Source organism: Poecilia reticulata, linkage group LG9 (assembly GCF_000633615.1).
Source record: "Poecilia reticulata strain Guanapo linkage group LG9, Guppy_female_1.0+MT, whole genome shotgun sequence".
NCBI lineage: Eukaryota > Metazoa > Chordata > Actinopteri > Cyprinodontiformes > Poeciliidae > Poecilia > Poecilia reticulata.
In genome coordinates this window covers 18,940,065-18,966,852 of record NC_024339.1, presented here as the reverse complement: position 1 = coordinate 18,966,852, position 26,788 = coordinate 18,940,065, and the positions used below count along the sequence as shown (strand labels likewise).

The window sequence follows — 26,788 nt, the reverse complement described above, 5'->3', positions numbered from 1 at the left end:
TAATTTTATTTTTTTATTTTTTTCAAAAGAAAATGCATATTGGTAAGTTAAAATAATTAGGTGTGATGCTACTATTGGCTGATGTTTACACATCAGCCAGTTGAGGAGTAGCTCTAATTTTCTTAGCACTGATTAGCTGAACCCCCAAGAGCAGAAACCATACACTTGTATACAGGTCTAATAAATATATTTATTAGTTTCAGAGGAATCGTTGGTAGTGCTAATACTAATATAAATACATATCAAGGTATATTTGGTGTTTGAACTACTAAAATAGGCAGTTCTATGCATGTTTGAAGACTGCAGATTTTAGCTGTGCGCTGGAAGCTGCGTTCTCTAACCTGTGCAAATATTAGGGTCCATTGTAATATAATTTCAGAATGTCTCAAAGTATATCTGCACTATAGCAAAGTTCAGTAAAAAAAAAAACCCAATCATTTGACTAAAATTATGTGTTGTTTTTTTTTTTTGTTTTTAATCATAGGTTTGGATGACTTTTCACTGTGTGGATATTTGTGCATCAGTAATAAGCTATGTCAATAGAATGGCAGGAAAGGAAGTCATAGCAATGTCCATATGTAATCCCATGTTAGTTTTTTAGTGCAAGTCCGCTCAAATGTAAGTGATTCATATCCTGCTATTGGTTGTAAAAGCTTAAGCAGGTAGCTATGATGAAAAAAACGTAAGCAGCATGAATTCCTTTCTGCACAAGGACGTCCAAGGAAGGGAGGCCGATATGTGGAACAAGGCTGCTCACACATGCTGGGAAGATGAGCACAAAAAGGATTATTTCATAAACAGCAAACACTGGCACGAGAGGCCACATATGAAAGAAAATTCATTTTAATGTCCAACAATTTCCTTTGCTTTATCTCGTTTTCAACTTGCGACTGTGCACCACCCACCTGCCCTCTGTGCTCCCCCCACAGTAGAGTTCAGATTCTTGGAAGGTGTTGGATGTCTACAGTGTCACAACTAAACAAAACCATTTGAAAACAAAGTGGGCTCATGAATGTGCCGGCGCAATCCGACTCCTCTCCCTTTGTGGCTGTAGAGAAAAACGACCTCTCAGAATCAAGGGGATGGAGGGCGAGCGAGGGGAGGCACACCATTTCAATCCACAGGTTACCCCCTATCCACCCACTCAGACCCACTTTTACCACGTCCTCCCCACCCCACATACACCCACACTTTTAAGTGCACCCTTCAAAGGTGAACATGCTTTCTGAAACAGAGCAGCCAGTGTTACAGTACCTCCAAGAACAGGATACTCCTTCCTTTTCCTCTCCTTATTCTTCTCTACTTTTTAATCTTACCTTTTTCCCTCCTGCACAAGATTATAAGCTGTTTAAAATTTCTTGTAGCTATCTGAATGCAAATTAACAAGGATGTAGTTGCAAATGGAAAACATGCTGTTTAGGCTAAAAAGCCATAACTGCCTATCATTGTTTAAATTAGTTTCGAACTGGAGCAGCTGAGAAAATACTTCACCTGAAGTTTAGATGCTTAAGAATGTTTTTCTCTAATTCATTTGGAACAGACGTTGTTTAAACTGGAACCAGGTGATGCAGCTATTTATCACAAAACAAAATAAGAGATGCTTACACATTTAGAGAGATGTTTTCTATCTAACTCACAGCAAAAGTTGTCTGACAGCATAAGTTATGCTGCTCTTCAAGCTTAACATTCATGCACAAAATGACTTGCAGTCTATTCATATTATAATTTCAAAATCTTAAATGAAAGCACTAGTGTGCATCGGCTTTATATATGTATTTTGACTTCATTCCTATCCATCATGTGTTTATGATCTTTAAATGTTTTCATACTTATGTGTAGGCAAGTGGCCTACAGATTCACTATATGAATTGCTACTTTGTAGGCTATTTTGCTGATATAGTCATGGAAAAAATCTTCATATCACAACAAGCTGTTTTACTTTGAGTAAGCATTGAAAATATGTGGATGTTTCTGTACTATATTTTACGAATTCAGTAGATTTCCATGGCACTCTCTGCTGTCTTGTGCAAGATTTTATTTATTTAGGCAAGTCTAATCTAAAACCACAAACTACAAATCTGAAAACAATTTTAACAATTAAAATGGTTAGAAATGCTTCCTTGAAATAAATTATTGGACACGACCTTGCGTCATTAAGATTTTAGCTGAACTGTAAACTCTGTCAGACATTTTATTTCTCATTAGCAAAACTTTATCTCATGCTATTTTCTTATTTTCATTTTTTTTTTCCACAATGCCCAAGTATGCAAGGCGTCTGTCTTGTCACTTCTGCTGATTATGGGAAAGCAAAACCCTCCGTTTGTGTGCGCATATGTCAGTGTGATGAACTGTCTGTCAATCGCAGTCTGAGTTAATTATTTTGTCGCCCCGCTGGGTGTTAGTGTGTGTCAAGAACTCTGACCTAGAGAGAGCTGGAGATGGGAAGCACACACTGAAGCACACATCCACACATTCTTTCCCCAGAGAGTGAGGCGGTCCAATCAGGAGCGTCTACTGGCCACCTGACTTCAACAGCTCTTTTAAGCAGTGTAGAGCAGGGCCATGTGTTTATTTGTGTCCACGGTCTTTCATTAATAATTAAGCAAGATTATAAGGTTACTACCAATGATTTTTGATGAATTTATTGATAGATGTCTTTTTTTTTATATATAATTTACTTTATAACTTGACATGTTCTTACTGAATATGTGCCATCAATTCTACATCATATCAAATGAATCCCAGTTATTTGGCTTTGAGAGAAGCTGATTTATTATTGCCACTAGAACGCTTGTGTTTGAGTTGAGCTTTTTGTGGAACGGTATGTAGCAAGATAAGATGTTGGAGATGATTGGTTGAGATAAAAATAAGGATGAACGAGTGATGGAGGAAGAACCCAATGCACAGCTTTTGCTGTGGTATAAAGTGTAAAATTGCACTTTTAAACTCATTGCCACACCTAAAAGGCTTGTTAATGCCACAGCTATGCTTAAATATGTTTAAACATTTAAATCATAATCCTAAAAGTAATGTTTGTAATGCCAGAGTTGTTTTTTTTTCTTTATTGTCTAAAACGTCTTAATTGTAAACTGACCAGAGAAGCTGAATCCATTTTTAATGTCAATACAGTCAGTGCCGCATCAGTAGGCTTCAACAAATATTCCCAGTCTAATCAATATATACTGCAGCTCTGAATATACAATAACCAAAAATAAAACATTTCTTTTCATATAATACCAAGCCCTAAATCCCATGCTTCATTCTCCTATGGGACTGAAATGAAAAGCTTGTACAATAACCAGCACCTACATGTGTCTGGCCCCATAAGCTCCTCCACACTCAACTGTGAGCTGAATTGATGGAGAGTAACCAAAGAATGAAAATTAAAACACTGTCACCTTGTTTTTGAAGATGAAACACAGAGTGAAAAGAAAAGCAAGGGAGGCCTGATTGGATTAGCAGCCGACACAATCGCATTGTGTGAAGATTTGCCTCTGTGCTGTAAATGTGATTGCGGGCAATAACATGTCGATTAGGGAGCCACGGCTGGACTATTGGAGGCTTTATGTGAGGCTGCAGAGGAGGTGATTAGATTAGCTATCGCCGGTGTGGGAAGCCCTTCGAGAGGGAGAGAGAATACTGATGAGAAGGTCCAGAAGTAGCCAGTTGAATACCAACACCTTCTTTCCCTGCATGTACTATGTTGGCGTTTAAAGAAAACAAAGAGAACTGAGTACAATTTTAAGTTATTCAGAAATCTGCTTGTTTGGAAGTATGCACTTCTTTTCATGGATTGCTCTTAAAACCCAAAGAAAGCAAATATTTACAGCTGAATCTGATCCTCATGAACCACATTTCAGAGGAAGAATGTGCTGTCTATGTAATTCTTCTCTCATCCACTTCTTACTCCCCTATTTGGGATGGTGGGGTTTCATCTCAAGCTCTTGTTCTGGGATCTTTAATGTCCTTCACAGTGTTCTCAGGACTGCACTCTCCTTGAATTGAGATTTACACTGTTTGTCCAGCCAGGTGTCTGTTGGAGCCACATCATACTCCTCAGCATCTGCTGACCCTAGTTTGTGATAAAAAACAACAACAACAAAACAGGTTTAGAGTGAAAATGTTGTCCTTGTGTATTCCTGTTTCTTTTGTGAAAATGCTGTGTTAGTCCAACCTCTAACCTGACCTATAACCCCAAACTCATCATGTATAACAATAACATTGGCAGATTACATGTTCATGATTTTGCAGCAGTGGTTCAACAAAGTTCACTTTGTAGTTCACCATTTTTGTTTATTTGTCGTGTTTACTTGTTGTGAAAAATGTCAACATATTGGATTGCATCACAAAATTTAAAGTTTCTGGAGACTTCAAATAAATTTAGAGGCGAGCACCAGTGAGCTGAAAATGGCCCATCACTGTGTGTTTTGATAATAATTGAAAATTCCAGGTTACATTGACAGAAAAATGTTTTTCTGTATGATCCAACATTCTGGTGAAAAGTTAGAGGAAGAGCAGCTCCTGTTTCTTTCTAATCTCAGCCCAGAGTGAAGTTTAAAATGACCTTTTCCTCATATGGACGATGTACATTTATTTTGTAGTTTAGGCTTACCTTAATGTTATTTAGTAAAAGGTAGACAGTGATTGAGGGATTAATCCTTATAATCTTCAATAAAGTGTTAAAATACCATAAGTTTAAATATATATATAAATAAAACGATACCTTTCACTTACAAGAGTTGTTAAAAACACAGTGGACATTTTATGTTTATTTTACTGATTAAAATGCCATTGTCTTTATCTGTGTGTTTCGCTCATCATACTTCTTCTTCCTGTGTCCTCTCCTGATTAAAAAAAAAAAAAAGTCTTCTCTAATTTCAGCTTTACAAATTGTCTTATCGGTCAGTGAAGTGATTGGGGCCAAATGAAAACATGACCTCTAGATGAAGAGAACCCCAGATACACAGATCTAACCTGATAACAGCTCAAGGAAGAGGATATGCCAGTCACAGACATACTTAACTCCATGCACACTAATCGGTAGTGATAGTCATATGAGGATAAGTGAGACCAGTGGAGTGGAAAACAAGTTCCCTCAGTTATTCTTCTCATAATTGGAGAAGGAGGGAAAGCAGGGTGCTATTAGTACCCTGACTTTGTGATAGGTGGTTAGAAAGACAGGCTGAATGGCCGACTAATGTACTGTAGGAATGGTGGAGAATAAATGGGCTGATTATNATATAGAGAGAGAGAGAGAGAGAGAGAGAGACTTTATATAGAGTTTCTTTAAAAAATGTATATAAAAAAAGAATAATATTGCATCAGAACATCTACGATTTAAATAAGTTTAATTTAATTAGGGTCTTAAGTCAAGAATTGCTTTGTCGTTAAATGTATTTATATATAACGTTTATGTCTCTCAGTGTGAAGTATTATCAGAAAAAAACTTCAAAATGGTATACATTTTTTAAAATTGCAACCTTTCTAATATAACAGCCTAAGCATTTTTTGGCAGAAGTGATTTTGGCAAAACAATCACTTCTGGCAAGGAAAAACGTAGGAAGAATGCGAAATGTCAGTTTTAGAATCACTGTCGTGATTTTAATGTTCAGTAAGATTTTGAGATGTTTTCTCTAAATTCATGCTACATGTCTTTATAATTTACGATCCCAACGTGATGAACACAAAATGATGACATAACTTTTAGCATGTGCAAACACAGCATTCCCCTTCTCTTACTTTTTTACTTGAGGGCTCCAGGATGGAGGAAGAATAAGAGAAAAAGAGAAGAGATGGGAGGAGAATAGAGGGTCACACTAGACAGTGGAGGCTTTGTTGGCACTTATCAGGCTGATGGCAAAGCTCTGGACCCAAAGAGGAGAGACAATGAATAGAAAAGGCATGCAGGAGTGTGTGTTCCTGTGTGTGTGTTGGACTACGTAGTCAGAGGAGAGAGGGGGAAAAAAAGATAGGAGAAAGGATTCAAGTAGGGATCCATGAAATACATGAAGTGATAGAATGGAAATTGGGCAAGTAGGAGGCATTGCACCTTGCCGCTTACTTTACCAATCTAAGTATGCCTTCAGAAGAGATTGCAGAGGATGAAATAAAAAGTCGTGTGTTATGAAAGACATGTGATATGGAGGAGGAGGACACCAAGAGCAAAAATAGGAAGACCAAATATGGATTGAGGAACAAATCTTGAAAAGTCCACAGTGATGTTCATGTAGATATTGTAATGAAAACCAGGAAAGAAAGGCAGGACTAGTGGAAGAAAAGTTTTCTTTTGTTGTGTGTTTGTTGCTCACTTTCTAGTCGAAACTATTGCCAACTTAAAGCGAATAAAACACAAACACACACAGTCAGCCTACAGCTTACAGCTCCCAGCTCCCTGCGGCGTGCATGCTGAGAGAGGTCATGTCAGACATCAGCTCCCGTCGCGTCAGTTCTTTTTCTCCCACAATTCAACACAGCTGACGATGTCATACCAATAACCTCCCTCGCCCCTGGAAAAGGGAAACAGTCAATGCCCCCTAACTTTCACACAGACATAAACATGTTTATGACGCATAGTGAAAATGCACAGACACTCCTTCCCGAGTCTCGTCGAACACACGTATTTAGAGGCATCGGGGTCTCTGAGGAGTTCGACCCCCAGCTGGTGCCGACCAGCAGGGGAGCTGATCTTGTGCTGACATTCCCATCTAATCCTTCTAAACTTCCTAACCAGTTTAGAAAATGAACTGAATGGTATACACACATACGCACGCACGCACACGCACACACACACGCCCACACACACACACAGAAATTCACACCTTCATAGCTGTCATAACTCGTCTAATACTGGAAAGGTTTTTCAGTTTTCTTTACCCCCAAACTTACTTCCCTCTGGATAACCTTGTATGCATACAAATGTTACTTTGGCATGTTGCCTTCAGAAAGGCCTAAATTCTTTGGGACAAAGATTCATATAAGTGCCAGAAACAGAGATTTGGGTCCATGTTGGCATGATAACATCACACAGTTTCAACCAATTTGCTGCTAATCTCCAGTTATCACCTCATACCAAAGGTGCCCTGTTGAATTGAGATCTGGTGACTCTGGAGGCCACTGGCGTTCACTGTTGGGGATTATTTATGCTTTGTGATTAGGTGCATCATTCTACTGGAGTCATTAGAAAATCCGGTTCTCTATGGTCATAAAGAGAAGGACATTGTCAGCAAATACACTTGGGTAAGCTACAGTTTTTAAATCATGCTGAATTAGAACTTGGAGGCCCAAAGTGTACCAAGGAAAGGTCAACCCACCATTACATCAATAGTACTCCACAAAATGTGACTGTAATGTGTGGTTATTTGTGCATTTGTTGCCTTTTTCATAGCTAGTCCAGATAATGGTTCTAATCATGTCTGATACTAACAAGGGTGTTTTGTTCACACAATTACTGCTCRCTGGATTTATTTATTTAGACTAATCTATATAACCCAGAGAGATGTTTGAGAATGAAAATTTCAATATATCACCTTTTTTTTTGGCACACTCAGACCACCATGTCTGACACCAGCAAACATGGCATGTTCAAAGTCATCCAGTCACCAGAATCCACTTTCTTTCCCATTCTAACACTCAAGGGCTTTTTGCACTTCAGGGCCCAGACTGGCCCCCTTTAGCCAGGCCCTATTGTACTCCAGTCCTGGTTGCTTTCCATTGAGTGGAGTACCTCTTCAAAAGTGGGTGGGAACCGTCATGTCACTCCAATTTCTGCTAAAACTGCTGAGGCGATCTCCCCAGACAGAGTAACAGTTTCTTTCTTGGATGCCCCATACGTATCCTTATGGAAATGGATGCTAATTAGTGTTAGTGAGGAAGCTGAGGAAAACAATTACCTCAGATTAACCTTTAATTAAAAAAAAAAGCAATTCTCATTTGCACGTCGTCTCTGAACTGGACTTGCGTTTGTTGCTGCGCTTGCGGGATTTGTCCTATTGTAGGGAAGTGAGATGCAGAAATGCTCTCGCTCACAGTCCTTTCGACATCTGATCGCTTCAATTGGAGAAACGTCATTTACATTTACCATTAAAACCTTTGGCTGAAATGACCCTTGTAATCCCACCCCATTGCAGATTCATCCACCAGTTCAACTTCAAAACCCTGAGACATTTGACTAAGTACAACCGATCCAGACCAGAAAAATTTAAGGTTATATAAACATTATGGCTACAGCAGATGAATAGCTCATAATTTAAGGCACTCATTTAATTTTATTGTTTATATGCAGTTACTGAGACCATAGTCAGTGTGTGTGTTTTTTAACTAGACATGCTAGTTAAAAAAAGTGCTTGGTGAATAACTGTATGCAAACTTTACTCCAACACTGGTGTTAGGAACTAGCCTGCAAGAGCATTAAAGTACTCTTACTCAAAGCAAATGCAACATTCAGAGATATAAAGGGTTTCCTATCAACCAACCTTGTCAAGTGAAAAGTAATTATACTATCAGAATTTAATTAAAGGGCTTCAGATAACTGGTGAACATGAATAAAGTCAAAGTTGACTGATTTAAAATGAAAACATGGAATCAAGCACAAGAAAATGCTCAACCTGAAGATATCAAGCATAGTTTAACTATGGCAAACAAACCCTCACCAGTTTACAAAGTAGAATAATAAATCACACAACATATTACATGCCTGACAAATATGTAATTAGCATAATTTCTGGAGAAAAGTGCAAAGACACACACAGTCAAACTTGTTCTGTTTGAATAATGTTTTTTTTAAGCAGCTGGGAGATCAGTCATTGTCCCCCTGTCTGTCTGAGTGTCTCTTTCAGCCTAATTAAAACACTGAGATTGTGTGAAAAGCGCCAAATAAAGGCAATAATTTCTACATTCATTGAAACCGTGGATGATTAAACTATTCAGAAATTCAACTGAGGAAAAAGCAACGTTTTAATAGTGATTCCCCTTCATTAATATGTTCCCCTTACAATAAATAGGGAGACGGGAGGAGAAGCATTTCACTTCATGAAGCAAACGTGAGGGGGTTCTGAGATATAAAATTAATTAACTTTTTTTTTTTTATTAAGGAGTGAAAACAGGAGGACAGCATGGAGGAATGCAGCGCTAACAAAGCTCGGTTTGACTGATGTTCTGTAAGGCAGCCAGTAGGATCAGTCTTTGTCTCTCTCAGGATTGGTGGGTTGCCTCGGCTGCTCTGTGCCATCACCTCCAACAACACGGGAATTCTCCCCTGCTGCTGTTGCTCTTTGCATGCAGACAGAAAGAGTAGATACATGAGTGATGACTAGACAAAAGCTCCACAAAAGAAGTCCAATGAGTGGTTGACACGTTTTCCGACAGCAGCTTTCCGAGAGGTGTGTGTCTTAATGCAATCATCCTGAAGGTTATAAAGGTAAGGCATTAGGGTTAGATTATATTGGACACAGTGCCTTCCACACTTTTTGGCAGCACAGATAGAAATGTGTGAAGCATTTTACAATAAATGAGTCTGTAGTATAATCACATTCTGAACCTTTTACAAGTATTAGACTTCATAGTAAAAGAAGTCTCATATTGACAGGCGAACAGTTCCTACAAATACTATCAGAGCATTTTTTTAAAAATTCATTCTTTTTTTTTCTGCTTTGATCACAGTGTCTGGGAACTTTCAATTAGTCATCTGTGATAGCTTGTTTAACTGTTGTATAAAATTATTACCTGAGACAAAGACCGTTGTCTCTTAGCCACTTCAAAATGCGAAAGACTACAGACTATTAGACTTTCAAGATAACGGTTATGTGTTTGAATATTACCTTACCAGTCAAATCAAAACAGATTTTTCTCTTGTATATTTGAAATGACATCAATGTGAAAAGATGTCCAATATTATTTCATATTGAAGAAGGATGTATTGAATACATAGACAGCCAACTTGTTAACAGTTTTATCAATACAAGCTGTGAGAAGTAGCCCTTTGAGGATATTTGTGATCTTGATATAACCCAAAATAAAAATGAGTTTGACACCCTAGATGAAGAACATGACTCTTAAGTAAAGCAGACATAAAATGAAGGACTGGGATTTTGTTTAGTTACTTTTTGATTACTGTGCCATTTTGGTGGGATTTTGCTGACTAGTATTTTTGTTTTTGTTCTTTTTGCCTATATGTCCTGGATGCACATTTGTATTTTTCAGTGGTTATCTTGTTCAGTGACTTCCCTCTATGCTTCTCTGTAGTGTTTATGTAATCTCTGTCATTTCTAGCCTTTCCACCTCTTTGACTCAGTTTAAGCTCCCCTCAGCTGTTCAAAATTCAGTTGATCTGAAACCTTTTCACTGATTCACTGACCCTGTACTGCTCATTTACTTGCAGTCTCTGTCAGATCGACGTGTTTCCATACCCTTGCCTCACTGATTTGCTCCTTGTCATTTCTCTTTACATTTCTTCTTCTTTGCGATCTTCTTGATTGTGCCTGCCTCCTGCCTGTACTTGGGACCTAAATATCTGCAAGGCCAGAGGATCAAAGAGCAACTTTCAATAGTGAACCCTATAACTGTGCTTCATCAAAAAGCAGTCAGAAAAATACTAATTGCTTCAATAAGAAAAAAATAGTTAAACCCCTTTGAACTTATACTTCAGTCTGTCCAGGTACTGAAGTTAAAATTGAGCAATTTTCCCACCTGCAAACTGGTGCTATACATCTTTCCTTTGTAAAGGTCAATGAAATGTTGTACAGTGTACAGTAAAAAAAAGATCTGAAGGTCTACATTTTCCAAAAAGTAGTTGAGAATGGTTAAACCAGGAAAACGAATTTCACTATTCATTATTTTGAGAACATAATTGCTGCAGTAAACCATTAGAATGTGCTCGTGTCTTTGGTATAATTTTGCCTGCTGAAAATCTGAAGCTCAGAGCTGACCAAGGAATTGATTGTGCTTAGTACAAATTCCCCAGGAAAACAAATATAATTCTGACTAAATATTACAAAACACTACCAGACATTATTTCATATCTGTGGTCCCAGAAGGACCAAGAGTAATGGAGGACTTAACCAGATTTGATATCAACATGAAATTCCTTGTCTGTTTTTGGCTCCTCAAGAGTTAGTTTTTTTTAACATCAAAGACTACTTAACCTTAGAGAAACATTTTCTGAGTTTTTGAATGCATGCATTTCTTAGGATGGGAGGGGTGTTGCATCCCAGACATGTTACCACGGCGACAAGGTGCTCCCTGCCGCCGTCGGGTCTCGGCCAAGTTGGGCGCCATGGTGGCTGAATGGTGACAGACACTGTGACGACACCACTAGGACACCATAGATGGGTCACATTTATAAATTCACACATAAACAGACATCCCCATTGTTATATGTAAAACCAAGTCTAACATGTAATATTACAAACATGATTACATTAAATAATTTAGGTTTGCTCTTGCAACCTTTTTACATGTCGCGTGGATAAAACCACCCCATCAAGACCTACAGTATAAGAAATAAGCATACATGCTGCATCTATTATTGTCCCCAAATTAGTGCATTTGGGGACAATGCATATATTTGGGGGTAATAGTAGATGCAGCATGTATGCTTATTTCTTATGAAATTAGTTTTATGCATATGTATATGCACCCAAAGTGTTAGCAGAACTTTGGGTGGCAAAGTTCTGCTAACACTCCATTTTCTAAAGGAGCAAAAAACTTCACGTAAATACCTTGTTGCTTTTCTTTTCTTATATGACCAGCAAAAAATATCCACGAACATGGTCACTGTAATATTTTATGAGCTTGTGAATAACTGTGTGTTGTCTGTGCATGGTAATGACCAGTGACAGCTTTAGGGCAACCTTGTGATTTATCTGAGGTGCTGCGCACACAATTGCATGTCTGTGTGTTTGTCTAAACACACAGGCATGCAGTTTAAAACAAACTTGATCTGGCAAAGTTAAAAAAGTTAACATGAAAACAAAACAAACAAAAAAAAAACGTTATCATTTATTAGAGGTAAGACACAAACACATACACCCACACAGAACTTGATTGGGAGACAGAAGAGAAGCAAGGAGCCACAGTTTGAGCTTCCCGCTGCGAGGGGTCATGACCCCTATCAGACTCTGTGTCAGTCCGCCTATTGTGTCCGGGCCTGAGCTCTAACACACATACATGCTCACATATACACACACGCTATGCTATAACTTACATGGTCTCCATGACAATGGTTAGGGCGACAGTAAGGCGGCAGGAAGGGGCTGTAGTGGCTGCTACGATATTCGAATGAAAAGGCCCAACCTAATCATCATCATTCAGCCACTGTACTGGTGTGGTCACTTCTATGTGAAGAAATTTTGCACTTATTTTCAGATAATTTTAACACAAAAACTCAGCTGGTGCCTAACGCTCCTCAGCAGAACCAAACAGCGCCGCCTCGCAAAAAGGGACGTTCAAGGAACACGCATTAACAGTCGCATTCAATGACATCTAGGAAACATCAGTACCAAGGATCAAGGCAGGAGACAGAGAAAAACAAGTTCTGAAGGAATGAACAAACTACAATGAAGAATGAACTTATAATAAACAAACAAATTGGGTGGGGTACCTGTGAACTATAATACACATAAACAGTAAAAGTGTATTCTGACTAAATTTGGTGTCTCTCACATAAAGATCATTAAGATTTCATAACGGCATCAAGCAAACAAACAGGAACTGGGTTTGATGTTGATCTATAACTCTCTGTTCGCTGCAGCACAGGGGTGTCAAACTCCAGTCCTCAAGGGCCGCTGTCCTGCAGTTTTTAGATGTGCCACAGGTACAAAACACTGGAATAAAATGGCTTAATTACCTCCTTCTTGTGTAGATAAGTTCTCCAGAGCCTTTCTAATGACCTAATTATTCTATTCAGGTGGTGCAGCAGAGGCACATCAAAAAGTTGCAGGGCAGTGCCCCTCCAGGACTGGAGTTTGACACCTGTGCTGCAGCAAATTCCAGTTGGATCTGTGAGAAATCTCCAAAATAAACGGAATGTCAAGTGGTGAAGCTGCGCCCCCTGCTGGCTGACACAAATCTGAAAGCACCTAACACAACAACGTCTGATAAAAACTGATTAGATCCATAATAACATGAAACATTTCAAGGCTTTACTTTCTTTAATGTTGATGTTGGTAAAAAAAAACACAAAATCTTACCAAATATTTGTTGTCTAGTTTCTACAGTGCAAACATCTTCAGTGCACTTTGAAATGAGGCAAAACTCATTTAAAAGTTACTCATCAGTTACATCTATCAGCCCGTTTAAGTTAATAATTCTTGAATATTGATTTAAAAAGAAGTACCGTTTCATTGGCAGTTTTATTTTACTTATAAGAAATTAGGAAATTTGAGAGAGGAACTAAACATTTCTAAAACAATATTCAGGAGTAATTAATATATAAACGCCACCTGAAAGTTTTTTTTTGTCTTATTTCAAGTGTACTAAAATATTAGATCAAAATATTTGTTGATATACAACATCGACCAGCCTGTCTGGGCTGGCCGATCAGCGGTGCCAGATTCAGGTCAGTTGTAACGCCTTTGGATGCACAGAAGCTGCGGTTTCCACCTCCTCCCACATGATGGCGCTCCTCGCCGTATCCGAGTCCAGCAGGAGCTACGCACATCTGGAATCTTAAATTGTTTTGGTTCTTGCCTGTTTGACTTTGGGTTATAAGCACTAACCTAACGCTATTGAGTTATTGCTATTATTGTGGGCAGTAAACTACTCACATTGACATAGTTACTTTTATTTGAGAAATTTTTGGGGAAAAATTTACTTTAAGGTCTAGTAGTTTCATTAACTATAGAAAATCCTACTTCATTAAAAAATTCTGGACACTATGCCTACTTTAAGTAACTTCACTAAATGAAGAAAAAATATTTTTTAACTGAAATATGAGAAACGAGACACCTTATTTGAACGAAGCTGGATTCTTCTGTTATTTTTCTATTTACTGAGACGTTTGTGCCATTTAGAATTCAAGTGAACGCAGTAAACAATGCCTTTTGTCACTGGAAATACTTTACCCGTATTTATTGATTTGGAAAAATGCTCCATATCCATCCACCCCAAACTGGCTTATCCATGCAGGGACGCAAAACGGAAGTACCATGTAGAGTACTATCTTGACCCGATGGTGTAATTCCCGCCCACTTATGTTCCTGACCAATCATCAGTTCCTTCTAGCTGCCTGACTTAGCGGGAAACCGGCTTTTCGCCTTGTGGAGCACAGATTATTCAAGTATTGATTTTTTTTTTTGTTGTGGGTTTTTTTTTTTATGAAGTTCGCTCCTTATAATTTGGTTTTAAAGCGCTACGGTCAAAAACAGAGCAGTGACAAAGCTCAAAACTCACCGCCTGCGCTCAATTTTCTTCCTGGCCCGTACGCTAACACCTGACGCTAGTTAGCTGGATCGTCGCGTTAGCTAACGGGGACGTAGATGATGATGCGCTAGACACAACAGAGAACATACTGGCTGAGTAAAAGTAGACAAAGGGCTACCGCTTTCCGTCACAGACATATAAGACTACCTGAAATGAGTATGTTCAATCTAGACCGCTTTCGATTCGAGAAGAAGGGAGCCAACAAAGATCCAGGTTGCGTGTCCAAAAGTCCGGATTCTGAAAAGGAGAACAAGCCAGGTAACTAGCAGCAAACTAGCATGCATTGTTGTTAGCCAACACTGGAAATGGTTGACTTTGTGACGATTAATCTTAGTGACACAGGTAAAAAGATATATTGCAATCTTTTAAACGTGAGTCTTGAGTCCATGTGGTTCTCACGTTGCAAAGCAGAGATGTGATCAAAATGCATCAATGCACATGTTGGATTGTCTGAGTAAAATCGTTTCCACCCCCAACAAGTATACAGTTACATTTAAGATTAGCATCAGCACTGATGCTACATGAGAGGTTATTTTTTTAAATGTAAACTCCGCCTGTGATTGGCAATTCACTTTAAATAAAAACTTTTCTCATGTACTGACTAGATGCCAACGTGGTCGTTTGTTTTTCAGCTCAGATGAAATCATTTAAAGCCACGGCAAAGTCCCACGCACGAGGTGTGGTTTTTGAAGAAGTCATTACCATAGATTTGGAGGAAGATGATGTCATGGCCGAGCCAAACACAAAAATACAAATTCCCACAAAGAACAAGTATGTGATTCCCTGTAAACTCAAATGAATTTAACATGTTGCATTTTATTACTCTGACATTGCTGACTGTTGACTGACAGAGATGTTTTTGATTCCAGAAGCTCAGTTCAGAAGCTACCAAAAGATATAGCACCACTTCATACAGATGACGAGGATGAGGAGATGGATGAGAAGATAAACAAACTACTGGAATTGTTTCCTCAACTACCAAGAACTGAAGCTGTAGAGGTGAGACTTGGTCCAGCTGTTATTTATTTAGAGAAAATGATTGAGGTTATTTTTTATTTTAGGTTCAGACAAAGGTTACTGTTCAGTAAAGCAAAATAAAACCAAAAAATTCACATTTTATTCTCCATATTGTCTTCTACTGCCATGATGTTCACTCTCTCTCGTTTGCACTTCTCATTATTTAAACCACAGGTTGCACATATAACTGACTTATCCCAGTTATTTTTTGACATTACAATAATAAATAATATAAGAATATTCTTGTAACTGTTTTAATATTACTTTGGTTTTGAAATGGATCTTTGTTTCCAGAGTGACATGAAGACGCAGCTTTTATAATCAAAAATTGTTGTAATTTAATGCTGCTTTAATTTAGTTTTGCGGAAGAAAATGATTGATGTTATTGATTTGTTCAGCTCACTGTTTTTCCGATGCTTTCAGGTCTGTGGGAGTACGAGCACGTTGGAGGGCGCTGTAGCTGTCTGCCTTTTAAGATTTGGGGACAAAGAAGGTCAATACTTTTCACTTTCTCTTTAAAATCTAATTTTAAACAGAAATCACAAATTTTTGGAGTGAAAAAAATGTTGATGGAGATTCATAAAAAGCCATAGACCAAATATTTTAAATGCAGAAAAGGTCAAAACGGAAACCTCTGCCTAAAGGCCTAAATCAGGGGTGTCAAACTCCAGTCCTGAAGGGCCGCTGTCCTGCAGTTTTAAGATGTGCCACAGGTACAAAACACCTGAATCAAATTGCTTAATTACTTCCTTGTGTAGGTAAGTTCTCAAGAGCCTTGCTAATGACCAAATTATTCTATTCAGGTGTGGTGCAGCAGAGGCACATCTAAAAGTTGCAGGACACCGGCCCTCGAGGACTGGAGTTTGACACCCCTGGCCTAAATGCTTCTAATGTCAATCCTTTGACCTCTTTTGACATCACTTCCTGTTTGTCCTCTCAGCTCCAAATGATGGCAAGAAGCGAAAGCAGGATGGATCCAGCTGTTCTCAGGACAGTGGTGATATTCAACCGAGTAAAAAACGGAAACCGTCTTTGGTAAGAACACGACAGCTTTTTGATTACCTTTAAGAACCTAATGTAGATGGCAAGGCTTTGGACTTTTAGGCATAATTTCATTGTATAGGTCTCTGATGAAGAGGGCGAAGGGGAAGAACCAAGCTGGGAAAAGCAGGAGGCCATGGTGAAAAAACTCCAGAAACGGTTTCCGGACCAGGACAAGGAGGTGAAGACACACAGCAAATCTGACGGAGTTTAGCTTTTTAAACTGAAGCCATTTTATGTCTCTTTTTAGTTTAAATTTATCATTAGTTGGTCACATAAGGTCTAGTGAATCAAAGCATTGAATGCCTTAGGTAATTGTCCCAAAGTAAAATACTTTAAAAGAAAGAGAGAGTAATTGAAAGGTGGTGATTATTATTATTGTTACACTTCTGATGATGTTGCTGGTCTAGGAGTTGAGGATGGTGCTTCAGGAGCACAACTGGGATGTGGAAGAAGCTCTGCAGGTTCTTCAGATGTTCTCAGAATCAGGTATGAATCCAGCCAATTGTCTGGATCTAACCGAATTTTTACCTTTTTATAGTTTTGATATTTAACAGTAATTCCTTGACTGACTCAAACTTTCTCTCGTTTATTTAATTGATAGATAATAGTAGCACCAGCTTGGTTATTCCAAAAGAGCAGAAATCAAAGGGCAAAGCTGAATCAACCAGGAATTACTCAGAGGATAACAGTGAATCAGATAGGATGAGTACAGATACAGGTGCAGAGAATACTTTTTGACTGAAACTAAATATATGTATATTTTCTTCAATAATTTCTTGTAATCAGAATGCGTTGTTGAACAGTCTGTTTCTTTTGACAGAAAACAGTTCTACCGACTCTGATAATTCAGAAAAGCCAAAACCAAAAAGGAAACAAAGGTCAATCAGAGATTACAAAGACTCAAATGTTCAGAAGTCTACTAAAAGAAAAAGAGAAGCACATCATGAGGATCCTAAAGACCATAGAGACGTTGATAAAGCAAATGGGAACAGCACAGATAATACAAAGGACAGTGAAGACGAGTCGGAGCCGGAGGACTCAAAAGCCTCCAAACTCAATGCTAACATTCATACTATGCACTCAGAGATTGCGTTTTTATCATGCTCTCGTATGCGAACCTCTACCTCATCCACCTCAAAGGCTTCACCTTCCTCCTCGGCCTCCCAGGTTTTGTCCAAGTTTTCTAGCGACACGGGACTCGCAAAGAAGCAGGCGGCGGAGAGAAAGAAGAAGGCACGAGCTGCTGAAGAACAAATCAGTTCTGATGATGATGAAGAGGACGTAGTAACAAGCGAGTTTGAGGACTCTGACGACGAGCTGGAGAGCATCAATGTCAAGAAGGATGTGAAAGATGAAATACTTGCGTTTTTCCAGGATGCTTCAATAGACGAACTGTCGCTGATTTCTGGCTGTTCTGTTAAAAAGGCCCAGAGGATCGTGGAACTGAGACCCTTTGACAGCTGGGAATCCCTGGTGAGATTTATGTTTGGTTGGTTCTTACAGAAATCAGCCGTAACTTGCACGTAATCATTCTGCATCAATCAAATTAATTTGGAAATACTTTGAACTATTCCGTGTGTGTGTGCTAGTTTGCAGGCTTTACACAATAAAGTGCATCTTCGTTTTTATTTTTGTAAGTTTTAAGTAGATTAAGATTCATATCTACTTGTATATATTCTACATTAATGGTTCCTTCTTTCTATTAATGTAGTTAAGTCATTAACTTTGCAGTGCAAACCCACTGTAACAATATATATTAATGCTGTTGTGTGGAGAAATATTTTAGAAAAAAAGTCATCCATTTAGTGTTTGACGTTTCTGAAATTATGTTTCAGAAACCTTTTTTTTTTAACCTTTTTTTTTTTTTACCTGTAACTTTTACTTTTGCAAATCTTTGTCCACTTTTAATATCGTTTAAAGCATGAATTGTTTATAAATAGATTAAAACACAGCATGCATACATTCTGTAATGTGCAAGCTACTAAATAACGATCTTCCTCCTCAGTGGGATGTCTTCCACAAGGGAAACGGACTCTCAGATGATTTGATGCACGGCTGCAAGGTCGTCCTCAAAGAAAGGAAGGTTATCCTTGGACTCATGTCTAAATGTCGGACCATTTCCACAAAAATGGTGAAACAGGTCACAGAGGTGATGGGGAGTGGGACTGGCTCCACAAAACAGCCCAGTTTACTTAACAGCCAGTAAGTAAAATTCACTACTGACCATTAATTTACAAAAAAAAATGTTGCACCAGTTTGTGCCAACTGTCCCGTGTCTCTACACCATGCAGGGCGAGTGTAGGCTTGAGTTTATAGTAAAACAAGTTTTTTATGTTTTTCTTTTTACGTCATTTTTCATGTCAGATGCTTGTATGAAAGAAAAATCAACTTTCTGTCTCGGACTGTTGTAAAAGAGGATTAGATATTTAGAGTTAAAATAAAAGAAATCAAAAGATGTAACAATTTATAAAATGACAAACTGCAGCAAAATTAAACTCGACTTTGTTGAGAAGCTTGTCAAAATAGTTTGTAGTTTAAGCTGCCTTACGAATTTGGATTGGCTACATTTTAATGAGTAAAAATCTTTTATGCATCATATAAAAGTGCGTTTTGTTTACTTTTCTTACTTATTGTTCCCCTTTCAGGTTGCAGCTCAAACCGTATCAGCTGATTGGTCTAAAGTGGCTTATGCTTCTGAATGAACACAAACTGAGTGGCATCCTTGCTGATGAAATGGTATGGAAACATTTGGTGGATTTAATGTAGTGCCATGCCAGTATTTCTGTTGAAATGCCCAATAATGGAATAAACTTGGTTAGATCTTTTACTCTCGAGCCTGTTGACTTTTGGAAAGTAACATTTATGTCAAGATGACCTCCTGCCCAGCTCTCCTGGTTTCTCCTCACAAGGAAAGCCTGGGCAGACTAAACACCAGTCAGTTTGTTTTGGTTGTGATCATCGATAACCAAGATCGACAAGTCAAGGTCTAATCACTGATTTTGTTTTCACAGTCAAGTGTTCTGTGAAAAAAAAGAACAGTGTTGGACATCTGTAATTTTCTTATTTTGTGTTACTTTTCCCACATAATTTTGTGATAAAACTTTTAATGTCTCTGAAAAGATTTACAGAATTAGTAAAATACTTGATATGTTGAATCAAGTCTTACTAGATCTAATCCAGTTATTGCCTGACACTGAGATTGCTCTATAGCACATATAGGTGTGTTTATTACACAGACGTAAACGCATCTGAAAAGAGAAACTGTTTTTTATTTAAAATTAGAAAGATAGTTGGTGTTTATGCTTTTTTTTTTTTTTGCAACGTTTATGTAATCCAAAAGGAGAACTTTAAATATCGCCACATTTGTGTTTTTGTATATTTTTCTCACCATGTCCATTTCCCGTTCACATTTCTTGCTCTCAGGGTTTGGGGAAAACCATCCAGGCTATAGCATTTCTTGCTCAGCTGTATGAGAACGGAATAGAAGGTCCTCATCTCATCACTGTGCCTTCCTCCACCCTGGGTAAAGGACCTCCACACATAAAATGCTACATTTTCTCATACAGTTTCTAACAATATACAAATATTAGTTTTAAATATCTTGTTTTCTCACGTATTGCCTCGGAAAAATGTTTCTTGTCTTGTCTCCATTTTTCAGATAACTGGGTTAGAGAGCTGAGGCTGTGGTGTCCAGCTCTTGAAGTTCTTATTTATTATGGTAAGCCTTATGTTTTCACAGAAGAAAAAAAATCACCTTTTTCATATGTACTGTTTCAATATATAATTTTTTTTCTTATATGCTGCATATATGAATGCTATGCTAATATTCTATATATTTGATGCCCTTTCCTTCTGAAAATAATTCTGTGCTGTTCTTTTCTACAGGATCTGTGGAAGAGCGACGCTACCTCAAACATGACATCCTGAACGGGGAAGTCCATTTTAACGTGATTGTGACGACGTAAGCAAACACTTTGAGTCTGAATGGAAATCGCTGTTGTTGAGTTTGATGGACTTTTAGCATAATTCTTCTTGTAACTGTTGCTTGCTGTTTATTTCATTCACAGGTATAACTTGGCCATAGGGAACGACAGCGATCGATCTCTTTTTCGTAAGCTGCCTATCAAATATGCCATCTTTGATGAAGGCCACATGTTAAAGAACATGAACAGTCTGCGCTACCGCCACCTAATGGCCATTAATGTAAGTTGACCTTTGCATTTTTTCCTCTGTTTTATGGAATTTGCATTTCTTACCAAAGAAATTTAATTTAATGGTCTCTGTTTTTCCCTGCAGGCCGAGCATCGCCTCCTGCTGACAGGAACTCCCTTGCAAAACAACCTGTTAGAGCTGATGTCGCTGTTGAATTTCATAATGCCTACCATGTTCTCCAGCTCCACAATGCAGCTCTCCAAGATGTTTTCTATGGTCAGTATCAGTATACATGCTTGGTATGTTTCCACTTTAGTTTCTTTGGCCGTCTAGGAAAGACTTTTGCAGACATTTTCCCTGTTAAGTAGATGTATATTAACCATTGCGATGATGATGGACACAGTGATGAAGAGCATCTGGTTTTAGTTGTCACATTTAATTGTTCAGCTGTAATGACTTTTTATACCAGCTGCCGGTTTAAATGTAGAATTTATAATCAAATAGTTTTATGAAATTTGACTCGTTTTTTTCTTTTTTCTCATTAGAAATCTCATGAGGAACAAAGTCGATTTGAGAGGGATCGAATTACTCAAGCCAAACTCATCATGAAACCCTTTATCTTGCGACGAGTCAAAAATGAGGTGAGTTCATTAGAAGTGACAGATATTTATCAGACATTAAGCAAACTCCATGTGATTGTGTGAAGACATTGTGGTGTATGGATGAAGCTGTTGACGGCTTGTAGAAGAGGGACGGCAAATTAAATGAGTTTGTTAGGATGGATGCATCATGTGCTCCTATTGGCCGACAGGGTCTGACCTGTGTTTTCATTCTTGTTAAACTGTAAAAGTGTTGACTGTGGTTCTACAAATATAGTTCTAATATTCATATTGAATGTGACTACAGTGCAATGATTGTTGGCTGGTGTATTTTAAGTGTTATAATCTTGCATTTAGTCAATGTTCACATCAGACATTGCACAAATGGCCAAGTCTGAGTGATAGAAGCAGAGAAGAAAATAGTCATATATTACAATTGATGTCTTCATTGCAATATTGACCAATGTCAGCAGCATTACAAAATTCTGAGTAATCGCTGCTTTAATTTACATAGTGAATATGGTTGGAGTTCTATAGTTTTGATGTGCTTCATGCACATCAGCTCTTTACTTGACATGCACATCGGCTCTTTACTTAACATGCACATCAGCTCTTTACTTAACATGTACATCAGCTCTTTACTTGAGCCGATGAAGCAAATTTTTAGCCAAAAAAAGGGAATTAAAATATTTGCTTCTCCTAAAACATAAAATTACTTCATTTTATTTACACTGTTATCCTAAAGAATTGTGCTTTCCTTTTGTGTCTTGGCTGCAACTGGATTGTAAAAAAAAAAAAAAGAACATTTATTGACACGTGTTGATGGTTCCAGGTTCTCAAGCAGCTTCCGGCCAAAGAAGAAAAGATCGAGTTCTGCTCCATGAGCGAGAAACAGCAGGTTCTCTACGAAGCGCTGCTAAAGAAACTAAAGAGCACCACTAATGGAGAGAGTAAGACTCATTTCAACTGCAGGCTTCCTTTTGTGTATCTGGGCTTTATTAATAACATAATGAACTACAAACATTTCTTCTCCTTTAGAGCGTGAGCTGTGCAATGTGATGATGCAGCTGAGGAAGATGGCCAACCATCCTCTTCTTCACAGACAGTACTACACCACAGAAAAGCTTCAGGCTATGAGCCAACTTATGCTCAAGGTGTGTCCTGATACTTTGCTAGAGCTCACTTTTGATTTCTTTTTTCTTCTTAAAACTGAAACTATGAACCTTAAATAATTCTGCCGTTGTAATGTGTTAAGGAAATAAGTCTTGCCTAAGGTGAAATAATGAGTCAATCAAGAACAAATCAAAATGCATTTTGATTATTATTTTATTAAGAAATTAAGCAAAGAATATGAGCAGTGACTACCGTGGCTAGTCCACGGAAGTGAAGAAAAATGAAGGTACATTGCTTTTTAATGTCCACCAGCCCTCTTACAGAGATGGGAGGAAAAGGGAGGATCCCACCAGTTTAGTTGACTTCACAACTCTGGTGTTTGCACCTGCAGACTGTCACCCTGGATGGTTCAAACCCAGTTCAGAAATGCCCTTTATTATGTGTTTCCAGCAAGCTGCCTCTAACATGAAAGGTGTTTTACAGCTAAAATTGATTGCTTGATTGAAATAAAACAAAGTTTTGACATAACAAATGTTTTTAACTTTACTCTCCTGAAGTTGAGATGCCTGTAAATATTCACCTTCATTTGATCGATGTTTCGTTTTCTAACATCTTGTTTTCCTCCCACTGTTGTTTTCTCTCTTTCTCCTCAGGAGCCAACCCACCACGACGCCAGTGCTGCTTTGATTCAGGAAGATATGGAGGTGATGTCAGATTTCGAGCTGCATCGTCTGTGTCAGCAGTATTCCTCTATCGGCTCCTTCCAGCTCGACACCAGTCTCCTTCTCGACTCTGGGAAATTCCTCCACCTAAAAGAGCTGCTGGCCTCTCTAAAAAGCCAGGTCACTACTGCTGAACTGTTTCTGTGACGCATAACCGAGAACATTCAATCTTTATTTACACTGAAAATTTGAGCTTTTCTCTCATTCTGCAGGGAGACAGAGTGGTGCTATTCAGTCAGTTTACCATGATGTTGGACATTGTGGAAGTTCTCCTGAAACATCTACAGCATCGTTACGTCAGACTGGATGGATCCACTCCTATAGCTGACAGGTCAGGGACATTTGTTTATGTTTTAATACTGACAACTCATCGCATGTGACCAGCATGATATGAAGCTGATGATGAAGCTTCTGAGAAATGCACAATACACAATGGGAAAGGCTCTCTGTGTGGTGTGATATATTATTGTTCTCCCCCATGAATGTTATCAGAAGAACATTCAGTGATGGACCTTGTGGTGCTGCAGTTTGGTTGTATGGACCTTACCAAGCACCGCCCAGAAAAGCCCCTCGAAAGTCTCACGTGACTGCATATCTCACAAACAAAGCCTTGCGGTGCTTAGTTTCTTTGTGTAATTTCATTTCGACTGACTCACTGCAGAGTATTTGAGTCGATTAGTGTAGCATTTCTGCCGGATTTTCAAAAAATATCAGCCACGACAATGGACAGGGGAACCAGCAAGTTCATGTCATCTTTTTTGGACGACATCAAGGTTTTTGAGCCACACGATACCTCAAAGATTGTGCGCGTCACAGCTAAATGCTACCAGTCGATGAAGAAAACAGCAGATCCTCAGACCCTCAGCATAAATATAGCTGTGGATAAGATCACTGATGCCTATTGTTCTTGCAAGGCTGGGTAAGTCGGGCATTCATGGTTTTGAGGGTGATTTCTGTTGTCAAATGTTCGTATGTGCCTAGGCCTGATACACGGTACTCGGAGGCTAACACAATTAGCGTGGCTAACACGATTRCAGTTTAGTAAAAAGCCTTTTCAGGTAAAATAAAATCTTTAATGTATGTCAGATACGGTACACATTGCATATTGATCTGTTCAGCTAACGTAAGACTGTAACAGACAGGTTTCAAGGTGTAGAAGTTGTATCGGTACTGCCATTATGCTGTACTTGGCTAAAAGGTTTTTATAATGGATGTTTTTTATTGACTTTCTTTTTTTCATTCATTAAACACAAAGAAAGCAAAGCAATAATACTTACGCCAGCAGACACTTTGTTCTTATTGATCCTATGACGGTTGAGCTGCAAATGTGGTCGTGCACAAGCTTTGATCCAAGCAAGGCTTTCCATTTAAGATTTTGGAAATCTGTGAATTTTAGTTCCACAAATACGATCAGGATACCTGATGTCGCCTGTACAGATACCCCACTGACGGTGGAGAATCATTCTTTTTTGAGTCCTGACGCAAAAACTTTGTCGGTCTGCTAGTCCACAATGTACATTAGCATCTATTTACTACAGTAGCTTGCGTTTGTGAGACCGTCAGGTGCGTGGTAGCTGCGCTGTGACGTAAAATGGGCATTAGCCAATGAAACGCGGCCCCGGTGGTAAGGTCCATTTTCACACACCGACTCCGACCTTGATCTCTTAAATCCAAATACTATTCACATCGTACTACAACTATCCACTTATCCCTCTTTAAAACATCTTTTTTCTTCACCTCAACAAATATATTGTCTAATCAAAATCTTGCAAAAAATACCTGATGCTATTCTGCACATGGAAGCCTCATTGTCCTCCATTGGTAAACAGGTAATATCTCTGCTGCAGGTGCATCTCAAGATATTGGAACATAATAGGAAAACTTAAATTCAGCAGAGTAAAACTTTTGTTTTTATAAAGTCATAACCGAGTGTTTATATATGCTTGAGAATCTTTTTGCACAAATTAGTGCATCATTGCAGCGAGGTGATCAGCCGGTGGGCTGGCTGAAATGTTAAAGAAGCTGTGGATATTAATAATTGTCTTCTTTTTATAGTTTCATTATTTCTCATAGTACTAAAAGTTCAATATTGGCCTTTTCAGTTGGAAAAATATACTGTGGGACCAAAGCCTGGAGTCTTTTAAAAAGCTACATATTTTTTAGAATTGGCATTAACATTAAAAAACGACCTCTAAGATAACTTCAAAGTAACTTTCAAGTTTGTTGTTGAAAGATTTATCTAATGAAGACCAACATGCAGGATCTTAGCTCAGGATTTTTCTAAATAAATCTCTGCATTAAGGTTTTCTTCTAAACACTGCAGTATCTTCCAACTGCTCATAATTTCTCTCCTGCAGGATTGTTTTGATTGACGAGTACAACACAGACCCAGACATATTCGTGTTCCTGTTATCGACGCGTGCCGGTGGGCTCGGCATCAACCTCACCTCTGCCAACGTTGTCATCCTGCACGACATCGACTACAATCCCTACAACGACAAACAGGCAGAGGATAGATGTCACCGCGTGGGCCAGACCAGGTTAGAATGACCACATCGGCTTATCGTTTCTATCTGGTCGTCCATCAACACAGTTACTGAAGAATAAGAATGTATTTATTGGGTGATTTACATCTTTGTGACTGGCAGGACTGTACAGGTGATGAAGCTGATCAGTAAGGACAGCATAGAGGACTGCATCCTGCAGCTCGGACAGAAGAAGCTAAAGTTGGAACAGGACATGACTGCTGCTGACCAAGGTAAGGCACTCTGCAAATAGATGACGTAATCGCTCTCTGTTTCTGCAATAGTTCAATGCAACTGTTAAGGAGAATGCACTTAACTTGAAATTAGAATAAGCAAGACTGTAATTTGTGATAACACCAGAGGCTTTGACACATTTTACAGTTTTTCTTGACAATACTACAATATTTTCACCAACATGGTGTGAAAAAGATATTTGATAAACGAGATGTATATATTTATTAGGTACTCTGTAAATTTGTGGGTTACTGAATTGCTTATGAATTGTTCTATAGATGATGAAGGAAGCATTCCTGAAGATATGGCCTCTTTACTCAAAGCCTCTCTGGGATTGTGAAGAACATCAGCCTTGACACTCGGCTGAACTGATGAAGTCTTGTGACTGTATGCAGGCTGCTGCCAACAATATTCTGCCTTGAAACGAGCTGTAGCACGGTAACTGTGCCTAAATCACAATTTTACCTGCTCCGTTCTCCCCCCACATGTGAACTGCCTTTTTGTTTCCAGGCTCTGTACATGTTTTGCTGCGTCAGCCAGCTGTAGAAGTCATAAAGGGTTTAGTATTAAAAGGGAAGCAAAAAATGAATCACTTCATTTCACATGTCATGCTCATAATTATTCATATATTTTGGTTTGAGTTTCTGTTTAAAGTACACTTACCAAAAGTTTTAAAATAGGATCATTTTGAAAGCATGATGCATGCAAAAAGTACCTTCAGGTAAGAGACTGATACTTTCACAAGGCAGCTGTTCATGTACTGTATTCGGGGCCAATGCATTGTAAATGTACAGGTGTTACTGTAAAAGTTCTTTCCTAAGTCCTTTGTATGTTTTAAGGTTCATGTTTGAACTTACAATAAACTTTTTTGCAATAATCTGTTGTTAGATTTATTTTATTATTTATCCATTATAAGACAAATAAGATAAGACGAATAATCTTCACTCATCACCTGCTGCACCGCCTA

The 26,788-nt window shown here is 38.5% G+C and overlaps 1 protein-coding gene and 1 long non-coding RNA gene across 4 annotated transcripts; one reads left to right on the top strand and one right to left on the bottom strand.

The window, feature by feature from the left end:
* Positions 1–8,950: 8,950 nt before the first annotated feature.
* On the bottom strand, positions 8,951–14,474 carry LOC103470186 (uncharacterized). 2 transcript variants are annotated; one of them, XR_534466.2, is made up of 4 exons: positions 14,386–14,474; positions 12,200–12,329; positions 10,404–10,507; positions 8,951–9,267 (listed from the first exon to the last, which is right to left on the bottom strand). It is a non-coding gene; the product is annotated as an uncharacterized LOC103470186 (long non-coding RNA). The 2 variants fall into 2 exon arrangements; XR_534465.2 differs by lacking the exon at positions 10,404–10,507.
* On the top strand, positions 14,211–26,700 carry smarcad1a (SNF2 related chromatin remodeling ATPase with DExD box 1a). Of its 2 annotated transcripts, XM_008418411.2 has the most exons (24): positions 14,211–14,673; positions 15,048–15,186; positions 15,285–15,414; positions 15,856–15,925; positions 16,373–16,467; positions 16,556–16,654; positions 16,884–16,962; positions 17,078–17,194; positions 17,297–17,949; positions 18,482–18,678; positions 19,122–19,212; positions 19,900–19,999; positions 20,135–20,194; positions 20,362–20,437; positions 20,544–20,679; positions 20,773–20,904; positions 21,174–21,269; positions 22,060–22,177; positions 22,266–22,381; positions 22,994–23,182; positions 23,275–23,393; positions 25,420–25,602; positions 25,711–25,820; positions 26,100–26,700. In XM_008418411.2, exons 1-24 carry the CDS (start codon positions 14,568–14,570, stop codon positions 26,159–26,161), a joined length of 3,273 nt encoding a protein of 1,090 aa, XP_008416633.1. In that variant the 5' UTR covers positions 14,211–14,567; the 3' UTR covers positions 26,162–26,700. The 2 variants fall into 2 exon arrangements, with proteins under 2 accessions (XP_008416633.1, XP_008416634.1); XM_008418412.2 differs by lacking the exon at positions 17,078–17,194.
* Positions 26,701–26,788: the final 88 nt, after the last annotated feature.